At 42.3% G+C, this 19,718-nt stretch overlaps 1 protein-coding gene across 1 annotated transcript in view; it reads right to left on the bottom strand.

Annotated features, from left to right (window-relative positions):
• The window catches only part of LOC149470476 (uncharacterized), a 491,741-nt gene that overhangs the window by 125,560 nt on the left and 346,463 nt on the right, over positions 1-19,718 (bottom strand). Inside the window, exon 7 of the mRNA XM_089663270.1 lies at positions 12,617-12,972. Coding sequence (XP_089519396.1) covers positions 12,617-12,972 — 356 coding nt within the window. The remainder of the gene's footprint in view (positions 1-12,616; positions 12,973-19,718) is intronic.

Genomic DNA, 19,718 nt, shown 5'->3' with positions numbered 1-19,718 from the left:
AATATCGAGCTGAAGTTTAAAGAAAAAGTCACCATTTTTAGTTATTGAAGTCCGGCCATGTGCTGTTCTGTCTTTCATGTTCTTGTCCTTCTCATGTCTTTTTGGGAAGAAGCCGGAAATAGACGGAAATGATGATCTTGTCTTCAGTAAGCACCTGTTCCAGCTTCTCATACGTGTGTGTGCGTGTATGTCAAAGTGTCAGTGTTAGCGTGTGAGTGTCTCCCCTCCTCTGTCCCTTATGGACCTTTTTATGCAGAATGAGTGTGTCATAACGAGAGATTCGTAATACCTTGTATGGCATAGAAGGGAGGGGACGACACTCACAGAATGGTTTTGATGGACAGGAACATATGTATGCTGATGTACATAATATTGTAAGCCGATGATGTAACCTCAGCTATTCATATTTAAAGAATAATATAGCTTAAGAACATATCAATGTATAATCACTAATCTATATATGTATCAATATTAGAAATGTATACTAAATACACACAGATACTATTAAAATACATAATGTAATAGTAAATCTATAATGAGTCCTCCTAATACCCTTGACATATACTAGAGACTTCTAACCAGCTATGCCTCAATATAGTCTTCAGCTGGTTTAGCTGGTCTAGCTAACTTACCCATATTTACTGTCTCAGCTTAACTTATATATCTTTTGGTCTCAGCTATAATTGTAATACTATTGGCTTCAGGCGTCTATTCAAACATATTAATATTAATTATGATTAATCATAAAAACCAAATAATTTGCAAACTTGCCATCAATATAAGTGCCGAATCATAATTTTGATTTCTAACACTGTGCCTTACATCACTTCCTGCCTGTGCCCGACATCACTTCCTGTCTTTGCCCGACATCACTTCCTGTCTTCCATAGAGATTTCCTGTCTCTGTAATTGTGTGATCACCACCTCGTGGAGCTCAGAAGAACTGCAGTCCAAGAAATGTCACAAGAAAATGAAACCAAACTGTAGGATGACAGCAAGATTTATTTATTTCTACTTCAGCTCCGGAAAGTTTTACCCCCTTCATGACTGGGGTATTTTTTGCCATTCAGCACTGCCAATTGTGTGGTCATGCAACACTGCACACAAATTAAATTGATATCATTTTGCACACAAATAGAGCTTTCTTTGGTGGTATTTGATCAGCACTGGGGGTTATTTTTTAATACAAATGATAGTTTTGATGGAATCCTTTTGCTTGGTTGACCTATATTAGTTTATAGGTCCATACTATGAGGTGAGCGGCCATCCTTATCCATAGGTGGAGGTGCAGATTTCACGGGGGAGCACTGCAGTCTTTCTGGAGCACATTCTATATCAAACACATTTATTCAAGCACAATATTTAAATGAACTGTTCCAATTATAAGGACTTTTATTGTATATTTTATATGTATATATGTACATGAATATGGCGTGTATGAGATAGAGCAACACTGATTTTCAGATTGGATTAAATGATATCTTCTACTTTGTTATAAAACATATCCCATAAAATCTTCATTCTTCATACATGTAGTACAACGTGTATTCTGCTCCGTGTCTTTGGTAGAAGCATAGCTGAATCCGTGGATATTGATTGGTCTGTGTGAAGTTATGGCGTCTACAAACTATGAGATATAGAATGGAATTTATGCAGCTTTTACGTCGCTGTTACTTTCTGACTGCCGATCACATTTCTTGAGGCAGTAAAATGCCCGGACCTTACAAACATCCCCAAATGTCCCCTTTATGGGAAGGATACATCCCAAGGTATGTGCTGAGAGGCATGTTGTGTCCATGGAACATTTACAGTTATTGCCATAAGTTATTGGAAAATGAAAAACAAAATGTAATTTAATGAGCTATTTCTGGCACACGCCATGGGGATATGTGGAATTACACCCAAAACACATTCTGCTACTTCTCCCCAGTATGAGGACACCACAATGACCACCTTAAGGAGACCTAGGCAACCATCTTAGGGTGCCGGGATAGGGGGGTGGTAAAATATGAACCTGCAGCCACTTGCTGGTGATTTGGATTATTAACAATGCTACAGATTTGTTATTTTTTGCACATTCCCCACCACTATACAGCCCGGAGTGTGAGGACTTTAGTAAAGTCTGATTTCATGTGGAAGTGATACAAATGGCTGTGAATCCACCTGTTACTTCCATGAACATTGCTGCAATGTGCCCTGACCCCGCCACCAGACAGCAGAGCCCGGTCCTGTCATGGTGGGTGTCACTGGGAAGGGTGGCGGGAGCTCAGTGGACCTCCTGTACACAGACCAGGAAGTGACATGTATGACGTGGATGACATCACTTCCTGGACTGGAGCTGTCATTCTCCGGGATCAGTGCCGGGGGAAGCAGCTGATGGAAGGTGGTCTGTGTTCCATCATCTGCAATGGAGTAGAGAGGAGACATTCACAGTCTAATATACCCCAGGGGTCTCCATAAAGAGAACCTGTCACCTATATGCCATCACATAGGAGGCTATTGGTCCCCTACATGATAGCAATACAAGTTATGGACAAAATAAATAAAGTTTTAAGCATAGAAAGAGACACATTTTTTTAATAATGCAAAAATGTTAGAGCCCCTCCTCCCCCGACACACACCTACAAAAACACGCACATTGGGGCACCTATATAGGAACACAGTGATCCCCACACACACGTTACATATGAGCTGTGGTGGTTTATGTAAGGATTTATTCTACTTATAAAGGGCGTGTCCCTTTCCCTTAGATGAAATATTACAGTGCCTCTAGCCGTTAAAATATGGCAAATATTTAGTGAACCAATAATTTGGACACCTTGATAATTTGATCACCACTTATTATTAGACCTTGAATCCTTTTAGCCAGTATGATTTCGTACCATACACACAAAATTTGCCTTATAATAGATAAATATAAAAATTTATTTATGTACAAAAATTATATATATATTAACACAAAACGCAAAAGACTGGTGATGAATGAATACTGGTACACACGGTCAAAGATATATTATACCAATATTATACACAATACAATGTTTCTAAATAATGATAAACAAGATTACAATTTTTCTAGATGATAATGATTAAAAATTAAATCTAGTAATAACTGATAATTTAGAGTATCTCAGAGGTTATTTTCTCACAAACCGTGGCCATAAGAATGGGAGAAGATATTCCCTGATAAATTATACTCTAATTACTAAAATTTAATAATTTATGAAATATGTAAAATTTTCAATATGACACCAACAATATCTAACAGTAATACAGGATCTCTCTATATTTATGTGAACACCCAATACAGTTGTTATCACTCTAAGGTAATTCTTATCACTCTAAATAACAGAGGAAATCTGCAATACAATATTAGATGGACAGTCTCACCACACCCAGAATTTGGACTATGACACCTTCCCAGTGGATTCAGCTGGCAATGGAACGCCTTCAGAATGATGGCCACAGGGACAAGTGATAGATATGTAGTATAGTAGAGATTCAGAGGTTTAGAAGTTTAGTAGAAAGTTTAAAAAGTTTGAAAGGATGAAAGAGTGGTTATTCAGCAGGGATGGATTTCAGCCTCTTCAGTCAGTTTTCAGTCAGGTTCTTTTAGTCAGTTTTTCAGGGTTTTTTTTTTCTCCAGGTTTTTCAATCAGTCCTTTTTTTAGTGAGTTGCATGGCTTTTTATACCATCTAAACTATTGTTCTAAAAGACCCTCCCAACAGGCTTTTTGATTGGCCGGTCGAGAAATGTATGTACCTAAGCTATCTCTCACCTGTCCACTAGGTGGCAGTCAGGGCTCATAGAACAATTTGAGTATTTATGATGACTCACACCTCGGGAGAACCCAAGGTGATTTCAGGTATTAAATATACGTCTTATCCAGATATATATATTTGATTATACCTATAATGTTCTAAATAGGAACCATAGGAGATATATGTGTATTCAGTTATTCATTTCCCTGAAATACAAACGTGTGTGCAAGCATTTGTTTTCTGATATAAATTTCTAACTGATACCAATTCACCATATATCTTTCTTTTCATCATTTCATACTCAATTTAGTGGTATACCATCCTCAACTCTGCTGAATATATTTTTGTGTGTGAAACATACTCTTTATAACATCCCATTGATAATATGCTTTTTGATAATGTCTCTGTGGGTAGATATATCCAGTTCTTAGCTTTATATGTCCTAAGTTTAACCTTTTTGTTTTAGAAAAAAAATTCCCATGAGTAGGAAAGACCCTCTGTTTACCTGTCCATTGTGGAGGAGTTGGGGTAAACAACCAGTTATACTTGTAACCTTAGTGGATAATAGTATATTGTGACGGTTCGAGAAGTTTGTTTGTTCATCACACTCTCCAAGGTTTTGGGTGAACCTTCAGCCAGTTAGGTTTCCGTCTCATCATTGTTCTTTTGGTTAGGTGTGATGACTCAATGTTTAGAGGTCTAACGTCTTATTTGACTGTCTGATTAACTTTTGTAGATGTATTCTCCCCAACCCCAATATACAAATAGTATTTGTTGACATATGCACCTTTTAGTTAGTCTCATAGTCGCCAATTTAAACTACTCAGAATTGTCGGTCTTAGGCCACCTGTAGATAGTCAAACAGTCTATTGTCTCTGGAAAAAGTTCCCTTCACCCATTATCTGCATGTCTTTACTAGAGGGTCCTTTGAATTTCAACCAAAAAGAGTTAACCCTTAAGAGGCGGTTAGGCTGGTCTGCTGTTGAAATAAAGTTATGTTTTTGATAAATCTCTTCAAAAGGCACTACACAGCGCACACGCCGGAGGGAGAGCAATGATTGGAGCACCAGTGCTCCTGTGTAACTCTATACTGATGACCTGGAGGGGCTATTAAAGCGTTCCAAGTGCACACAGTGTTACGGCTTGAAATGTTGGGAATCCCATTTCCTCGGCACAACCTCATCTTTTATATTTCACCAGAAAATAGGTCATGAATTGCATTTATGTGCTCCAAAATAAACGTTACTATATTGTTCCTGAAATGTTGCCTTTCATAAACTGTTGTGCTAATATCATGTAACATAGAAAATGACAACTCCCAACATTGGATTATATAGGGTGTCTGCTATCAAAGAATACATCAGATTTGGGGTTTAGTGATCTTCAGGAATAAAATGATTTTTAAAAGGTGTAAACAAAGAACAAAAAATGTCCCCAGGACTCCATGGACCCCTTCATTCCACGCCGTCTCCAGGAACCGGGAAACCACAGAGAAGCCAAGTGTCCCCCGACTTCCTCTCCAGGCTGGGATGTCATTCTGGTTGGGCGCCACCTACAGGGGAAGAAGCAGACTGCACCGGCCTACATCTGCTCTATGCTTTGTCTGATCAGGATGGCGGCCATTTCTCCCTGAACACAGAGCGCCCTAAACACGAGGTAAACGTGGTGCAGCATTGAGCCCCGTCCAGCTGTAGTGTAGACTTTCACAGGCTGCAGGCAGCGGGGCTGGACGCTGTACCTGTGCCTACCAGGTGTATTATAATGCCAGCATTGTACCCACAGGGGCCGGACCCCCCATGTACAAGGGGCCTAAGAGATACCATCAGCTTGTGTCCCATTCCACCAGACTCCTAGAACTAGAAGAGGACATTTTGGGGGGGATGTGTTGTAGAAGAACCCAGACCACGGTATTGTGTGGTGAAAATATCATCCAACTTTATTCATCATATATATGTGACACTTTAACAACAGAAGGAAAGAGATAGATTGTTTACATTTCAAGGATCTATTTATACCGTTTATATCATCTATGCTAAGAAACTGATTAACATATGCCACGCCCTTCATTAATACCAACCCCGCCCACTTATGTAACCCTCTAAACATCCAAATCCCCGTAACTTCCCAGAAGACACTTTCACCTTTTATCCATAACAAGCTGATTGGGTACAAGAGAACCCCGAGCCCCTCCTGCTCATTCCCACACAACAAGTCCATGTCACCATCTACAAGGTGAGAGGACCTGAAGGCGAACAAGACCATGACCACCAGGACCATCGCCTGACTGAAGCCATGCTCACATTTCTTTCTAATGCTGCTTCTATGGTCTACTCAGATACAGATTTGGCAGATGTACATTCGTGTCTTCAAGGAGCTGATCAAACATGATCTGTGCTTGACTATCTTTTTTGGGAAACGGAGGTGACATTAGGGGTCTGATAGACCTCTTGTGTTCTTTAAAGAGGATCTGTGACCAGCAATATGTTATCACATGCGAGGCTATTAACCCCCTATATGGCAATAATAAAGTTCAGAGAAAGAAAAGTGTAAAGTAAAACACTGTAAATGAAAAAACACACAAAACACATTTTAAAGCCCCCAGTTCCCGTATACATGAGCAATTGCAAGGGTTGGGTGCGGTTATGTAGGAAAACATCAATCACACTACACATTGTACATATCTCTGCACACACCAGAGGGAGAGGAATAACTCGAGGGCCATCATTCATGGTTCACTATATAAACTGATGACTGTAAAGGCTTTTAAAGCGTCACCTATGGACAATATCTGGTACTGAAGTTTGTCACCATTTCACAAATACGCACAATTTTTAAAGTTTGGCATGTTTGGTATCTATATACTTGATGCCAACCCAATATTTTACATTTCACCAAACAGATTGGGTCATATATTGTGTTTTTTGTGTATTAAAATTATCTTTAGTGGGATTTTGTTACAGAATATAAACATTTGACAAACAGCTGTGCTAATATCCTGTGACATAGAAAATGGGAACTACCACCATTATATTCTCCAGGGTCCCTGCTTCAGAAAATAAAATGTTTGTGGGTTTAATCTTCTGTTCTAAAATGTGAATTTAATCATGTGCATAAACAAGCAAAATAAACTCAGCAAAACACACAACAGCAACAATGTATAAAATTATCATCAAATCTATAGTAGCAACTAATGGCCTAAGAAGCAAAGCCACCATATTACTCAACCAAGTTCCAGCTAAACCCATCCAAGAAAATGGATCCCACTTCCCCCCACCCAGGTGACTGTTGGAACTCCTTTACCTTGTGTAGATATCCCCTTCTGAGATCCTCATGATCTAATATAAATGTACAACACTCTCTGACACCAGTTTGTAGACTCTGCTTGAGCTTCCGAGAGATAGTCAGCCACCATGCAGTTCTGTGACACCACCTTAGGTGATGGAGCCACTTCTGCTGTCAGCTCTGCTATACCATCAATGGTGTCATTGGTTATCTGATCCATGACTCCAGTACACCGGTTCATCTTACTTATCTTAGATTACTTAGACTCCCCATCCCGTCTATGAAGGGCTCACTGCATAAAACATCTCCACTCCAGAGAAAATGTTTCCTCTCAATGGAAGGCCAGGGGAGTATTGGGAGAAATTGAGGCTTTCCCTTACAGATATGGGGGAGGGGCATCATCACCTAAAGTACAGCTATGGGTGGAATTGAAGGGAAGGCATTTTAGGGTGCTCCTTCCACACAAGAAGCAATATATCTGGAAGGACTAGGAATCCATTGGACCAATGGGGATTAAACATTCTGCAATACATTGAGACACCATGAAATGTTACTGGCCTGTGATTGGCTCTCCTATTGTTGGTGAAATAAGTGAGACTCCCCTTTTCGGTGTCAATAATGGAAAGAGACCATGTGAAATGCTTCCCCCAAATCCTAAAAAGTGACCCCCTTGGGTAGGTACCCATCCTACTATTCCTGATATGAGTTTGCAGTCCCTGCTACTACAGGAAACATGCGGGCGATCATTTACACCTTTTACAGCAGGACAGTAAATATCAGAACACAATTCAAACATCAGACCAACAGCAGGAAGTCTGCTAACTGAATGTGTAATGCAATCTGTCATTAGCATTCCCAGAGTTCCCTCTGCAACATAGTTGTATCAGCTGTTGGTCCTGTCTGTACATCTGTTATTTTCCCACTTTCTGTAACAGGGTGACAACCCTGATCATTCTGCAGGAACATTACACAGCAGCGTTGTCACCCTGTACAGGGAAGTCTTAGATAGATTATAAGTAAGACACACAACAAGTAAAGCCCAACTTCAGCTAACGCTTCTACAGCAGTTACAGCAACAGGTTCTCTATAAGGTCCAACCCCCCATATGAATGACAACTGACAGTTGTGAGCACCCCCAGCAGTGTTATAGGATTTGCCGCAACCCCTCCAACTGCCATTTTTCCAAAAAGACTTAGTCTTCTACAGGAAGTAGACAACAAATATCTACTGGGAGGGACAACAAAAAATAATACAATAGGAGACTCAGAAAAGCAAAACCTGCTCTGCTAATGACAGATTTCATTATTAATGTCATTATTGATTTTGCCCATAGTTACACTTTGGTGCCAACGTTGTAATATTTCCAGGGAGAAGAAGTTTTCTTTAGAAACTATCCACCAAAAAGAGATGTGTGCACTCAGAGTGATTATTGTGAACCCCAATCAGAGGAATGTCAGTCCCCCGGAAGAAGTGGTAGGAATATGACCGCACACTCAGCACTTTGTAAGTTCAGATCTCTGGCAGTTGTATTGTGTGATTAGTCTATGGAGAGGAGTAATAGCTGGAAAGAGAAAACATGGAACAAGGATTTCTGATCTTCACCTGATGGAATCCCATTTGGCAGAACCACATGGAACACAAGTGGCCAGCTGGGCTTACGTTTTACTGCTGAATACATCCCCTAAATCAGCAGTAACTCAGTATTGGAAGGCCTGCATCAGCTTGGGATGTTGTTTTCTCACTGAACAGAGACTTCTTTCTAGCTGGTGTCACAGCCGCAGACCTGCCTGAAAGGTTGTCACCCATGAGAGGATATCCTACAACCTCACAAACACCCCCTTTCCTCTCTATGATCACAATCTCATCACCTTCACAGTCTCCTCATCTTCAAACACTTATCCCTCCAATCAGCAATTACCCGCAGAAACCTTCACAACTTGAACCCTTCTCCTTTCCACTCTGCAACTGACCAACTCTATGACAGAATCTCTCCCCTGTCCTGCCCTGGCCACTGCTGTCTACAACAGTTCACTTTCATCCGTATTAGACTCACTTGCTCCTCTAACCACACGAATCATCAGGCCCCGACCATTGCAACCTTGGCAGACTGACAACTCCAGAGATCTTAAACAACATAGTCTTGTGCTGGAGCGAGTGTGGTGTAAAACCAAATCTCACCAAGCATTCACCAGATATAAATCTGCTTTCTTCACATACAATTCCTCCCTCCATGCTGCCAAACAAGCCTACTTTGTCACTCTCATCAATAGCTTGTCATCCAGTCCTCGTCGTCTCTTCTCTACTTTTAACTCTCTACTTTCTCCACCTCCACCCAGTACCTCACTCACTGCTCACGAGATTGCAAATCATTTCAAAAATAAGATTGATGCAATTCATAGGGGCATCTCCACTGCACAGACATCCATCCCACTTAGCATACCTTATACTAAACCTCCCTCAACACTTTCCTCTTTTGACCTTGCTACTACCGAAGAGGTCACTAAGGTTCTCTCAGAAGCCCGTCTCACTACCTGCCCCCTGGATCCTGTCCCCTTACAACTACTACAGTCACCCTCTTCTTCCATCCTATGCTCCCTCACTCACATCTTCAATTTTTCCCTCTCTACTGGTGCCTTCCCCTCACCTCTAAAGCATGCACACATCACTCCCATACTTAAAAAGCCCTCCCTGGACCCCGCCAACCTGAACAACTTAAGACCCATCTCCCTGCTGCCATTTACCTCTAAACTATTAGAACTCTTAGTCTACAATCGCCTGAGCTCCTCCCTCACCGACAACAACCTTCTTGTACCTTTACAGTCTGGCTTTCCCTCACTACACTCCACTGAAACTGCCCTACTAAACCTCACTAATGATCTACTAACTGCTAAAACCAATGGCCACTACTCCATACTCATCCCAACCAATGGCCACTGCTCCGTACTCATCCCAACCAATGGTCACTGCTCCGTACTCATACCAACCAATAGCCACTACTCCGTACTCATCCCAACCAATAGCCACTACTCCGTACTCCTCCCAACCAATGGCCACTACTCCGTACTCCTCCCAACCAATGGCCACTACTCCGAACTCATCCCAACCAATGGCCACTACTCCGTACTCATCCCAACCAATGGCCACTACTCCGTACTCATCCCAACCAATGGCCACTACTCCGTACTCCTCCCAACCAATGGTCACTACTCCGTACTCATCCCAACCAATGGCCACTACTCCGTACTCATCCCAACCAATGGCCACTACTCCGTACTCATCCCAACCAATGGCCACTACTCCGTACTCATCCCAACTAATGGCCACTACTCCGTACTCATCCCAACCAATGGCCACTACTCAGTACTCTTACTACTTGACCTCTCTGCAGCTTTTGATACAGTTGACCATCCCCTCCTCCTCCTCAAAAAACTGAACTCTTTTGGCCTCCAAGACTCTGCTCTCTCCTGGTTCTCCTCCTACCTATTGCAGCGCTCGATCAGCGTTACCTATAACTCTGCCTCCTCCTCTTCACTCCATCTTTCTGTAGGGGTCCCTCAAGGTTCTGTCCTTGGACCCCTTCTCTTCTCCATCTACACCTCCTCCCTTTGTCACTTGATAAGCTCCCATGGCTTTAAGTACCACCTCTATGCTGATGACACACAAATCTATCTTTTTACCCCTCACCTCATCCCTTCAGTCTCCTCCTCACCACGCCCCTTCAGTCTCCTCTCGCATTACTAACCTACTAAGCGACATATCAGCATGGATGTCACTCCACTTCCTCAAACTCAATCTTTCCAAAACAGAGCTCTTAGTATTCCCTCCAGCCTGTGCCCTCTTCCCTGACTTCTCCATCAAGATCAATAACACAATCATCAGTCCCTCCCCTCATGCCAGGGTGCTAGGTGTAATCCTAGACTCCCATCTGTCCTTTCAGTCCCAAATCCAATCACTGTCCAAATCTTGTAGACTTCACCTCCGCAACAGCTCCAAGATACGGCCGTTCCTAACCTCGGAAACAACTAAGCAACTTATTCACTCCCTTGTTATATATTGCCTTGACTATTGTAACTCCCTCATTATTGGCCAACCACATTGCAGGCTATCCCCTCTTTAGTCTATCATGAATGCTGCTGCCAGGCTCATCCACCTTACTAACCATTCTGTATCAGCCACCCCTCTCTGCCAATCCCTCCACTGGCCTTCACTCAGTGTCCTCCACCCCTCTCTGCCAATCCCTTCACTGGCCTCCATTCAGTGTCCTCCACACCCCCCTGCCAATCCCTCCACTGACCTCCATTCATTGTCCCCTACCCCCCTCTGCCAATCCCTCCACTGGCTTCCCATTGCCCAAAGGATAAAATTCTAAACATTAACAATAACATAAAAAGTCATTTTTAACTCCGCCCCAAATTACATCACCAATATTGTCTCCAAATATCCCCCAAACCGTACTCTCCGCTCCTTGCACAACCTCCTGCTCTCTAGCTCCCTTATCTCCTCCTCCCATGCTCATCTCCAGGACTTCTCCAGAGCTTCCCCTATCCTCTGGAATGCTCTACACCAATTTATCAGACTATCGCCTACTCTGCTCACTTTTAGGCGATCTCTGAAAACCTCTCTCTTCAGGGAAGCATATCCTGCCCTCAGCTAATAATGGAATCTTCTACTCTTCCAACCAGTCCATCCCCCACAGTTACTACCTTTTGTACCACTAGCTCCTCCCTCCTAGATTGTAAGCTCTGAGCAGCAGGGTACTCCTATCCCTCTTGTATTGAACTGTATTGTCTCCCGTTATATTGTAAAGCGCTGAGAAAACTGTTGGCGCTATATAAATCCTGTATTATAATAATAATGAGAGAAGATGAAATGTGGAAAGAAGGCATTGATAATGGGAGAGGAGATGGAACATGTAATGGGAGGAGTGGACAAGGTGGGCTTAGCTGGAGACCTCAAGCCTGGCTGATCATGTATCAATAGTCAGAAGAACCTGGAATGGACTCTCCCACTGAGGCTTCAGAGACTTGGTAAGATAATAGACCCCATCCTAGTCTCTGGTACTGAGGCAGTGTTGGTCACGTATTACCTCAGGATCCAGAAATGAAGAAAATGCTTGGAAACACAACTCAGTTGGTGAATCATGAAAATGCATTACATGTTCATTCAAAGCTCCATAAAAAAGATAAAGATGAGAATCATGAGGGAAGCTGTTCAGTTATTGATGCTTATCTTAAAAAAATTGTCAAAAGATAAAATATTCAAATCCCTTCTAGTTGTGTATTGATGGACATAAGCACTAAACTCAGTTCATCCGATCATTACATTCCAGTTTGCTCAGATTTTAGTTTGTTTCTTTTAAGGTAACATTTTATCTTCCCTTCTTCTCTAGCTTGTGGGATGACATTGGGGATGTGAAACTAGCTTGTGACACCTGAAACTTCTTTAATATCTCTTTTCATCCAGAATTTAATCTATGCTGAGATTTGTGAATCCTCCGGTGATAGATTAGACCGGCATTAAATGTAAAAGATTTGTCACATTGAAACATTAAAATGGCTTCTCTCCAGTGTGACTCCTCTGGTGTGTGATAAGATCTGACTTCACTGTAAAAGCTTTATCACATTCAGAACACTGATATGGCTTCTCTCCAGTGTGAATCCTCTGGTGTGTGATAAGATCTGACTTCACTGTAAAAGCTTTATCACATTCAGAACACTGATATGGCTTCTCTCCAGTGTGAATCCTCTGGTGTGTGATAAGACTTGACTGCACTGTAAAAGCTTTATCACATTCAGAACACTGATATGACTTCTCTCCAGTGTGAATCCTCTGGTGTGTGATAAGATCTGACTTCTGTGTAAAAGCTTTATCACATTCAGAACACTGATATGACTTCTCTCCAGTGTGAACAATCTGGTGTGTGATTAGACTTGACTTCACTCTAAAAGCTTTATCACATTCAGAACACTGATATGGCTTCTCTCCAGTGTGAACTCTTTGGTGTACTATAAGGTCTCTCTCGCTTGTAACTGTTTTGCCACATTTAGAACAATGATATGACTTCCCTCCATTGTGAACCTTCTGGTGTGTGATATATTTTCTCTCCATTGTAAAATCTCCAAACAAGAAATAGTTTGAAATGACTCCTCTTATGTATACTTGGGTTGGACTTTACTGTAAAGTAATTGTCACTTCCAGAACACAGAAATTACTTTTCTCCTGCTGGATCAATGTGGAAGAGGATCCAAACCATGACTTTTAGAACACAGATATGACTTGTATCCCGTGTGAATCCTCCAGTGAACTGCAATAAAGACTTTCAGTCAATTAAGACACCCATATGTCTTGTTTTCCATGTGACTCAGCTGTATTCATGAAGACCAACATGACCGAAAACTTGGCTCATCAATCCATCTGTACAAAAAAAAAAAATTAAAATTGTATATAAAGGGCTACATAAAGTTGCTTTCTATTTTTAATGTTCATTACTAAATATATCTTATGAATAGAAAGAATATGTACAGCATTATCTACAGTATTTTTTTTAATCAAATAGATTTGATTAAGAAAGTTTATAAGTGCGCACAGTATTCCCAACATTCAGCCCAGACAATGGAGTCATACATTCTCATGTATAGGCAGTTGTGGCACTGTTACAGATCATACAGAACAATAACTTGCTTTGTCTATGGTGTCACTTTTACCTTTTATAAACAAATGAACAGAGAAAAGAAGAAACAGCCTAGAACAATTCAGCTGTACACGGCAAGTAACTCCCCCCAGTACATACATAGATAGCTGACACCGATCAATTTTTTATGGTCAAGCAGCCTCACTATTGCTATATGACTTGTAATAGAAGGAGGTGTAAATAATTCCTCCTCTATTGACACCAAGAGGCACACCCGAGGAATATTGAATACCAACATTATAATACTGGTCATATTGTTCCACTTTTTGAATAATTTTGGACATCTCCAAAACATGTGTATCAAATCCTTGACATCACCACTACAATTGGGGTCATAAGGGGAAATCCCTCCTGTCCTAGCTGAACAACTGAGCTGGAGTCCTGAAAGCTCTATGCAAAAGAAATGACTGAGTTTCTGCAAAGAGGATAGAGAGATGAGAGGTATGGAGGTCACAATCACCTCCCACCACTCTCTCTTATTTTCTCTGTTTCCCATTTCTTTCTATAAGTCTTCGGTAAGAGTCAAAAGACTGGAATAAATATATGAGAGATCATGCCTTTCCCACTGGTGCCATCTGAAGCCCATTAACAAGTGTGAGAGTGTCAGGAATGGACTTGCCAATGGTGATGGGACTCACCTGCCTTGTGGGCTGCAGTACCAGGGCTTGCCAGCGGGTGCTCTCAGCAACCAGAGACTCACTCCTGCAATCGGCCATCACCTGAGGCTGATTGCAGGAGGTGTATTTAAGGAATGGCCGGGCCTGTGATCAGTGCCTTGATGTATGTTTCCCATGAGCCCCTGTATCTTGTTATCTGTGCCTGCTTTGATCCTGATCCTGTTGACTGTCTCCTGCACTGACCCCTGGCTCTTTACATGACTACTCTCTGCCTGCTCTTCCTGTACCTACCTGCCTGATAGTTACCGACCCGGCCTGCCTGACTATGCTTGTGTTCCCACACATATTGGGACTAGCTTAAGGTTTGGTTTTGCACTGTGTGTTCTGTGTATTGTGTAACCTTAAATAAATTATATTACTTTTACACCATCCTTGAGCCTGCGTTTCCCTGTGTCAGTCCACACATCTCTGGTCATACCTGGAGCCCTGACAGAGAGTGATGTGAAGTCTGTATCTGATGGAAGTAGCAACCGATGGATGGGATCTAATGTGTCTACTAAGTCCCACCTGGTAAGATGTTGAAGTTGGGCAGCTATAAAATACAGTCTAACATTTGGTATTGCTGGGCCTCCTTGGTCTTCACCATACTGTAGAGTAGTGAGTGTGATTCTAGCTGACGGCTTCTTCTAAATGAGTTCCCCAAACTGGGAGTCTATACTGGAGAACCACTTACGAGGTGTCCACATGGGAGAATTGTGGAGTATATAGAGGAATTGTGGGGTCCATATCTTCTCTTGTTCATAGATTTTATTGGAAAGAGATAATAGTTTTACAAGGAGCTCATAACAATGTGATTGCAGGACTCACCAACAGTAAGTCAGAAGGGGTACAACCCTTAGAGGTAACGTACAGGTTGTAATTTGTACAGTACAAATAATATCTTCATACATTAAAGTGGAGTTCCAGTGAAAATAAAAAAAAATAAAAGTCAGCAGCTGCAAAAACTGTAGCTGCTGACTTTTAAAAGACGGGCACTTACCTGTCCCTCGATCTCGTGGTGTCCTCCCCGCAGCCCGTTTCACCGGCCGCCCTGTGTTTCCAGTGCCGGCATCTTCAGTGTGGGCACCCAGCTGTGACAGCTTGCGGCTTCACATCCGGGTGCCCACTGAGCATGTGCGAGTATCTCTGTGCTTTGTGAATGGTCCTGTAGTCTTCTAGGACCTTTCATGTGTCCCAGAAGACTACAGGGAGGGAGGGGGAGGACAACTTCTGCTTCTGATCACCTAGGTGATTGCAGTAGAAGTGGGAGCGGGTACCTGTCAATTTCGGTTACCCCCCCAAAAAGGTGCCAGTGGGGTCCTTAATCACTTGCCTACCAGGCACTTATATCCCCTTCCTTACTAGGCCAATTTTAAACTTTCAGCTTTGCCACACTCTAAATGACAATTGTGCGGTCATGCAACATTGTACTCATTTTTATCTTTTTTTTTACACAAATAGAGCTTTCTTTTGGTGGTCTTTACTCCCCGCTGGGTGTTTTATTTTTTGTGCTATAAACAAAAAAAGAGCAAAAAATGTAAAAAAAAAAAAGTTACTTTGTTTCTTTTATAACATTTTGCAAACAGGTAATTTGTCTCCTTCACTGATGTGCACTGATAGGCAGCACTGATGAGGCAACACTAATGAGGCGGCACTGATAGGTGCCAGTGGGGTCCTTAACCACTTGCCTACCAGGCACTTATACCCCCTTCCTTACTAGGCCAATTTTCAGCGTTGTCACATTATAAATGACAATTGCGCGGTCATGCAACATTGTACTCGTTTGAAAATATTATCTTTTTTTTACACAAATAGAGCTTTCTTTTGGTGGTATTTACTCCCCGATGGGTGTTTTATTTTTTGCGCTATAAACAAAAAAAGAGCAAAAAAATTGAAATAAAAGTTTCTTTGTTTCTATTAAAATATTTAGCAAACAGGTAATTTTTCTCCTTCACTGATGTGCGTTGATGAGGCTGCACTGATAGGCAGCACTGATAGGCAGCACTAATGATGGGTACTGATAGTTGTCACTGATTGGCAGCACTGCTGGGCACTGACGGGCGGCACTGGTGGGCTGCACTGGTGGGCAAAGGTGGGTGGCACTGCTGGGCACTTGTGGGCAGAACTGGTGGGTGGCGCTGCTGGGCACCGATCCTCAGGGCACTGATCATAAGTGCCCTGATGATCCCTCCTCTGACAACTGCTGGCAGTACCTTCCTCATGCTCTGACAGTGTGAGGAAAGTGCAGCTGAGCACCGGCAACTGCAATTCCCGATGACCAGCGTGTCATAGAACACAGTGATCATGGAGATCGCCAGGTTCATGCCCCCGGGGGCATGCAGGAGAGCGCATTCTGGGAGGACATCATATGAGATTTCTACATGGCAAATAATTTCCTATCAGGTGTAGTAGAGTCATAGAAATCCAACAGACCCAACAGTCATGACATGCATGATTGGAGAGAGGAAAACATATAAAGAAGTGCAGAAAATGATCGGCTGCTCAGCTAAAATGATGGCAAATGCTTTAAAATGGCAACCAAAACCTGAAAGACGAGGAAGAAAGCGAAAAACTACCATTGGAATGGATAGAAGAATAGCCAAAATGGGGCGGACTCAGCCAACAATCAGCTCCAGGAAGATGAAAGAAGGTGTGACGTTCCCTGTGAGGACTGTTACAATTAGAAGACGCCGATGTGAAGCCAAGCTATCTGCAAGAAGTCCCCGCAAAGTCCCACTGTTGGGAAAAAGACGTGTGCTGAAGAGGTTACAATCTGCCAAAGAGCACATTGACCGGCCTAAAGAGAAATGTCCTACAATGAATCTTTCATTTGTCCCAGAAGACTACAGGGAGGGAGGGAGGGAGGGGGGAGGACAACCTCCGCTTCTGATCACCTAGGTGATTGCAGCAGAAGTGCGAGCTGTTACCTGTCAATTTCGGTTATCCCCCCAAAAGGTGCCAGTGGGGTCCTTAACCACTTGCCTACCAGGCACTTACAGTGGGGATCGAAAGTTTGGGCACCCCAGCTAAAAATTTGTATTAATGTGCATAAAGAAGCCAAGGAAAGATAGAAAAATCTCCAAAAGGCATCAAATTACAGATTAGACATTCTTATAATATTTCAACAAAAGTTAGATTTTATTTCCATCATTTACACTTTCAAAATAACAGAAAACAAAAAAATGGCGTCTGCAAAAGTTTGGGCCCCCTGCAGAATTTATAGCATGCACTGCCCCCTTTGCCAAGCTGAGACCTGCCAGTGTCATGGATTGTTCTCAATCATCGTCTGGGAAGACCAGGTGATGTCAATCTCAAAGGTTTTAAATGCCCCGACTCATCTGACCTTGCCCCAACAATCAGCACCATGGGTTCTTCTAAGCAGTTGTCTAGAAAACTGAAACTGAAAATAGTTGACGCTCACCAAGCTGGAGAAGGCTATAAGAAGATAGCAAAGCGTTTTCAGATGTCAATATCCTCTGTTCGGAATGTAATTAAGAAATGGCAGTCATCAGGAACAGTGGAAGTTAAAGCAAGATCTGGAAGACCAAGAAAAATATCAGACAGAACAGCTCACAGGATTGTGAGAAAAACAATTCAAAACCCACGTTTGACTGCACGATCCCTCCAGAAAGATCTGGCAGACACTGGAGTTGTGGTCACTATTCCACTATAAAGAGATACTTGTACAAATATGGTCTTCATGGAAGAGTCATCAGAAGAAAACCTCTTCTACGTCCTCACCACAAAAATCATCGTTTGAACTTTGCAAATGAACATATAGACAAGTGTACCGGAACCGGAAACCAGACCGCACCGAGTTTTTCTGTTATACTACAGCTTCCCCTGTCCGAACACCATCCACGGACCACACCCTGAAATCCCTCAGGAAAAAGACAGCACCCAGCTCTTCTTAAGACAGAAGCCAACAACTTTTATTGTACACAAAAAACATGTTTTATACAGAGGGCGGGGAAAGACAACCAGGGACAGGAAACACATCATCAGCCCACCCTATCAGTGGGAAGGGCTACAGTATAGGCAGGAAACACCTCATCACCCCTCCCCATCCAACCAAGACACAGAACAATGGGATGCAGCCATGCGGCAAAGGACATTGACCAACCCCCACACCAATACACAAACAGTACATCCCATAATAGTTGGCTGGACAGGAAGGCACAGCACCATGGGGGGGAGCACATGGCAAACAGACAATGGACAGCCATGTGGCCTAGACAAAGGAACACACACTATACACAAGACTCAGACATTCACATACACACCCTGTACCCCTTAACAGGCACAGGGTGCCTTAAACATAATGGGAATTTGGGAGGATGATACAGAGGTCCCCCCACCCCCAAAAGTCACTCCCGTCACAACAAGTCTGATGCATTTTGGAAACAAGTTCTGTGGACCGATGAGGTTAAAATTTAACTTTTTGGCAGGAATGAGCAAAGGTACGGTTGGAGAAGAAGGGGCACAGAATTTAATGAAAAGAACCTCTGTCCAACTGTTAAGCATGGGGTTGGATCAATCATGCTTTGGGGTTGTGTTGCAGCCAGTGGCACAGGGAACATCTCACGAGCAGAAGGAAAAATGGATTCAATAAAATTTCAGCAAATTTTGGATGGTAACTTGATGCCATCTGTGAAAAAGCTGAAGTTTAAGAGAGGATGGCTTCTACAAATGGATAATGATCCTAAACACACCTCGAAATCCACGGGGGATTACATCAAGAGGCGTAAACTGAAGGTTTTGCCATGGCCTTCACAATCTCCTGACCTCAACATCATTGAAAATCTATGGATAGACCTTAAAAGAGCCGTGCGTGACAGACAGCCCAGAAATCTCACAGAACTGGAAGACTTTTGTAAGGAAGAATGGGCAAAGATCCCTCAAACAAGAATTGAAAGACTCTTGGCTGGCTACAAAAAGTGTTTACAAGCTGTGATACTTGCCAAAGGGGGCAGTACAAGATATTAACTCTGCAGGGGGCCCAAACTTTTGCAGACGCCATTTTTTTGTTTTCTGTTATTTTGAAAGTATAAATGATGGAAATAAAATCGAACTTTTGTTGACATATTATAAGAATGTCTAATCTGTAATTTGATGCCTTTTGGAGATTTTTAAATCTTTCCTTGGCTTCTTCATGCACATTAATACACATTGTTAGCTGGGGTGCCCAAACTTTCGATCCCCACTGTATATCCCCTTCCTTACCAGGCCAATTCTCAGCTTTCAACGTTGCCACACTTTAAATGACAATTGCGCGGTCATGCAACATTGTACTCATTTTTATCATTTTTTTGACACAAATAGAGCTTT

Source organism: Staurois parvus, unplaced genomic scaffold (assembly GCF_062004578.1).
Source record: "Staurois parvus isolate SC_StPar_1 unplaced genomic scaffold, SC_StPar_1.0 ptg000042l, whole genome shotgun sequence".
Classification (NCBI taxonomy): domain Eukaryota; kingdom Metazoa; phylum Chordata; class Amphibia; order Anura; family Ranidae; genus Staurois; species Staurois parvus.
Note: the sequence above shows the minus strand (reverse complement) of the source record. Positions and strands in the feature narration are given on the sequence as shown.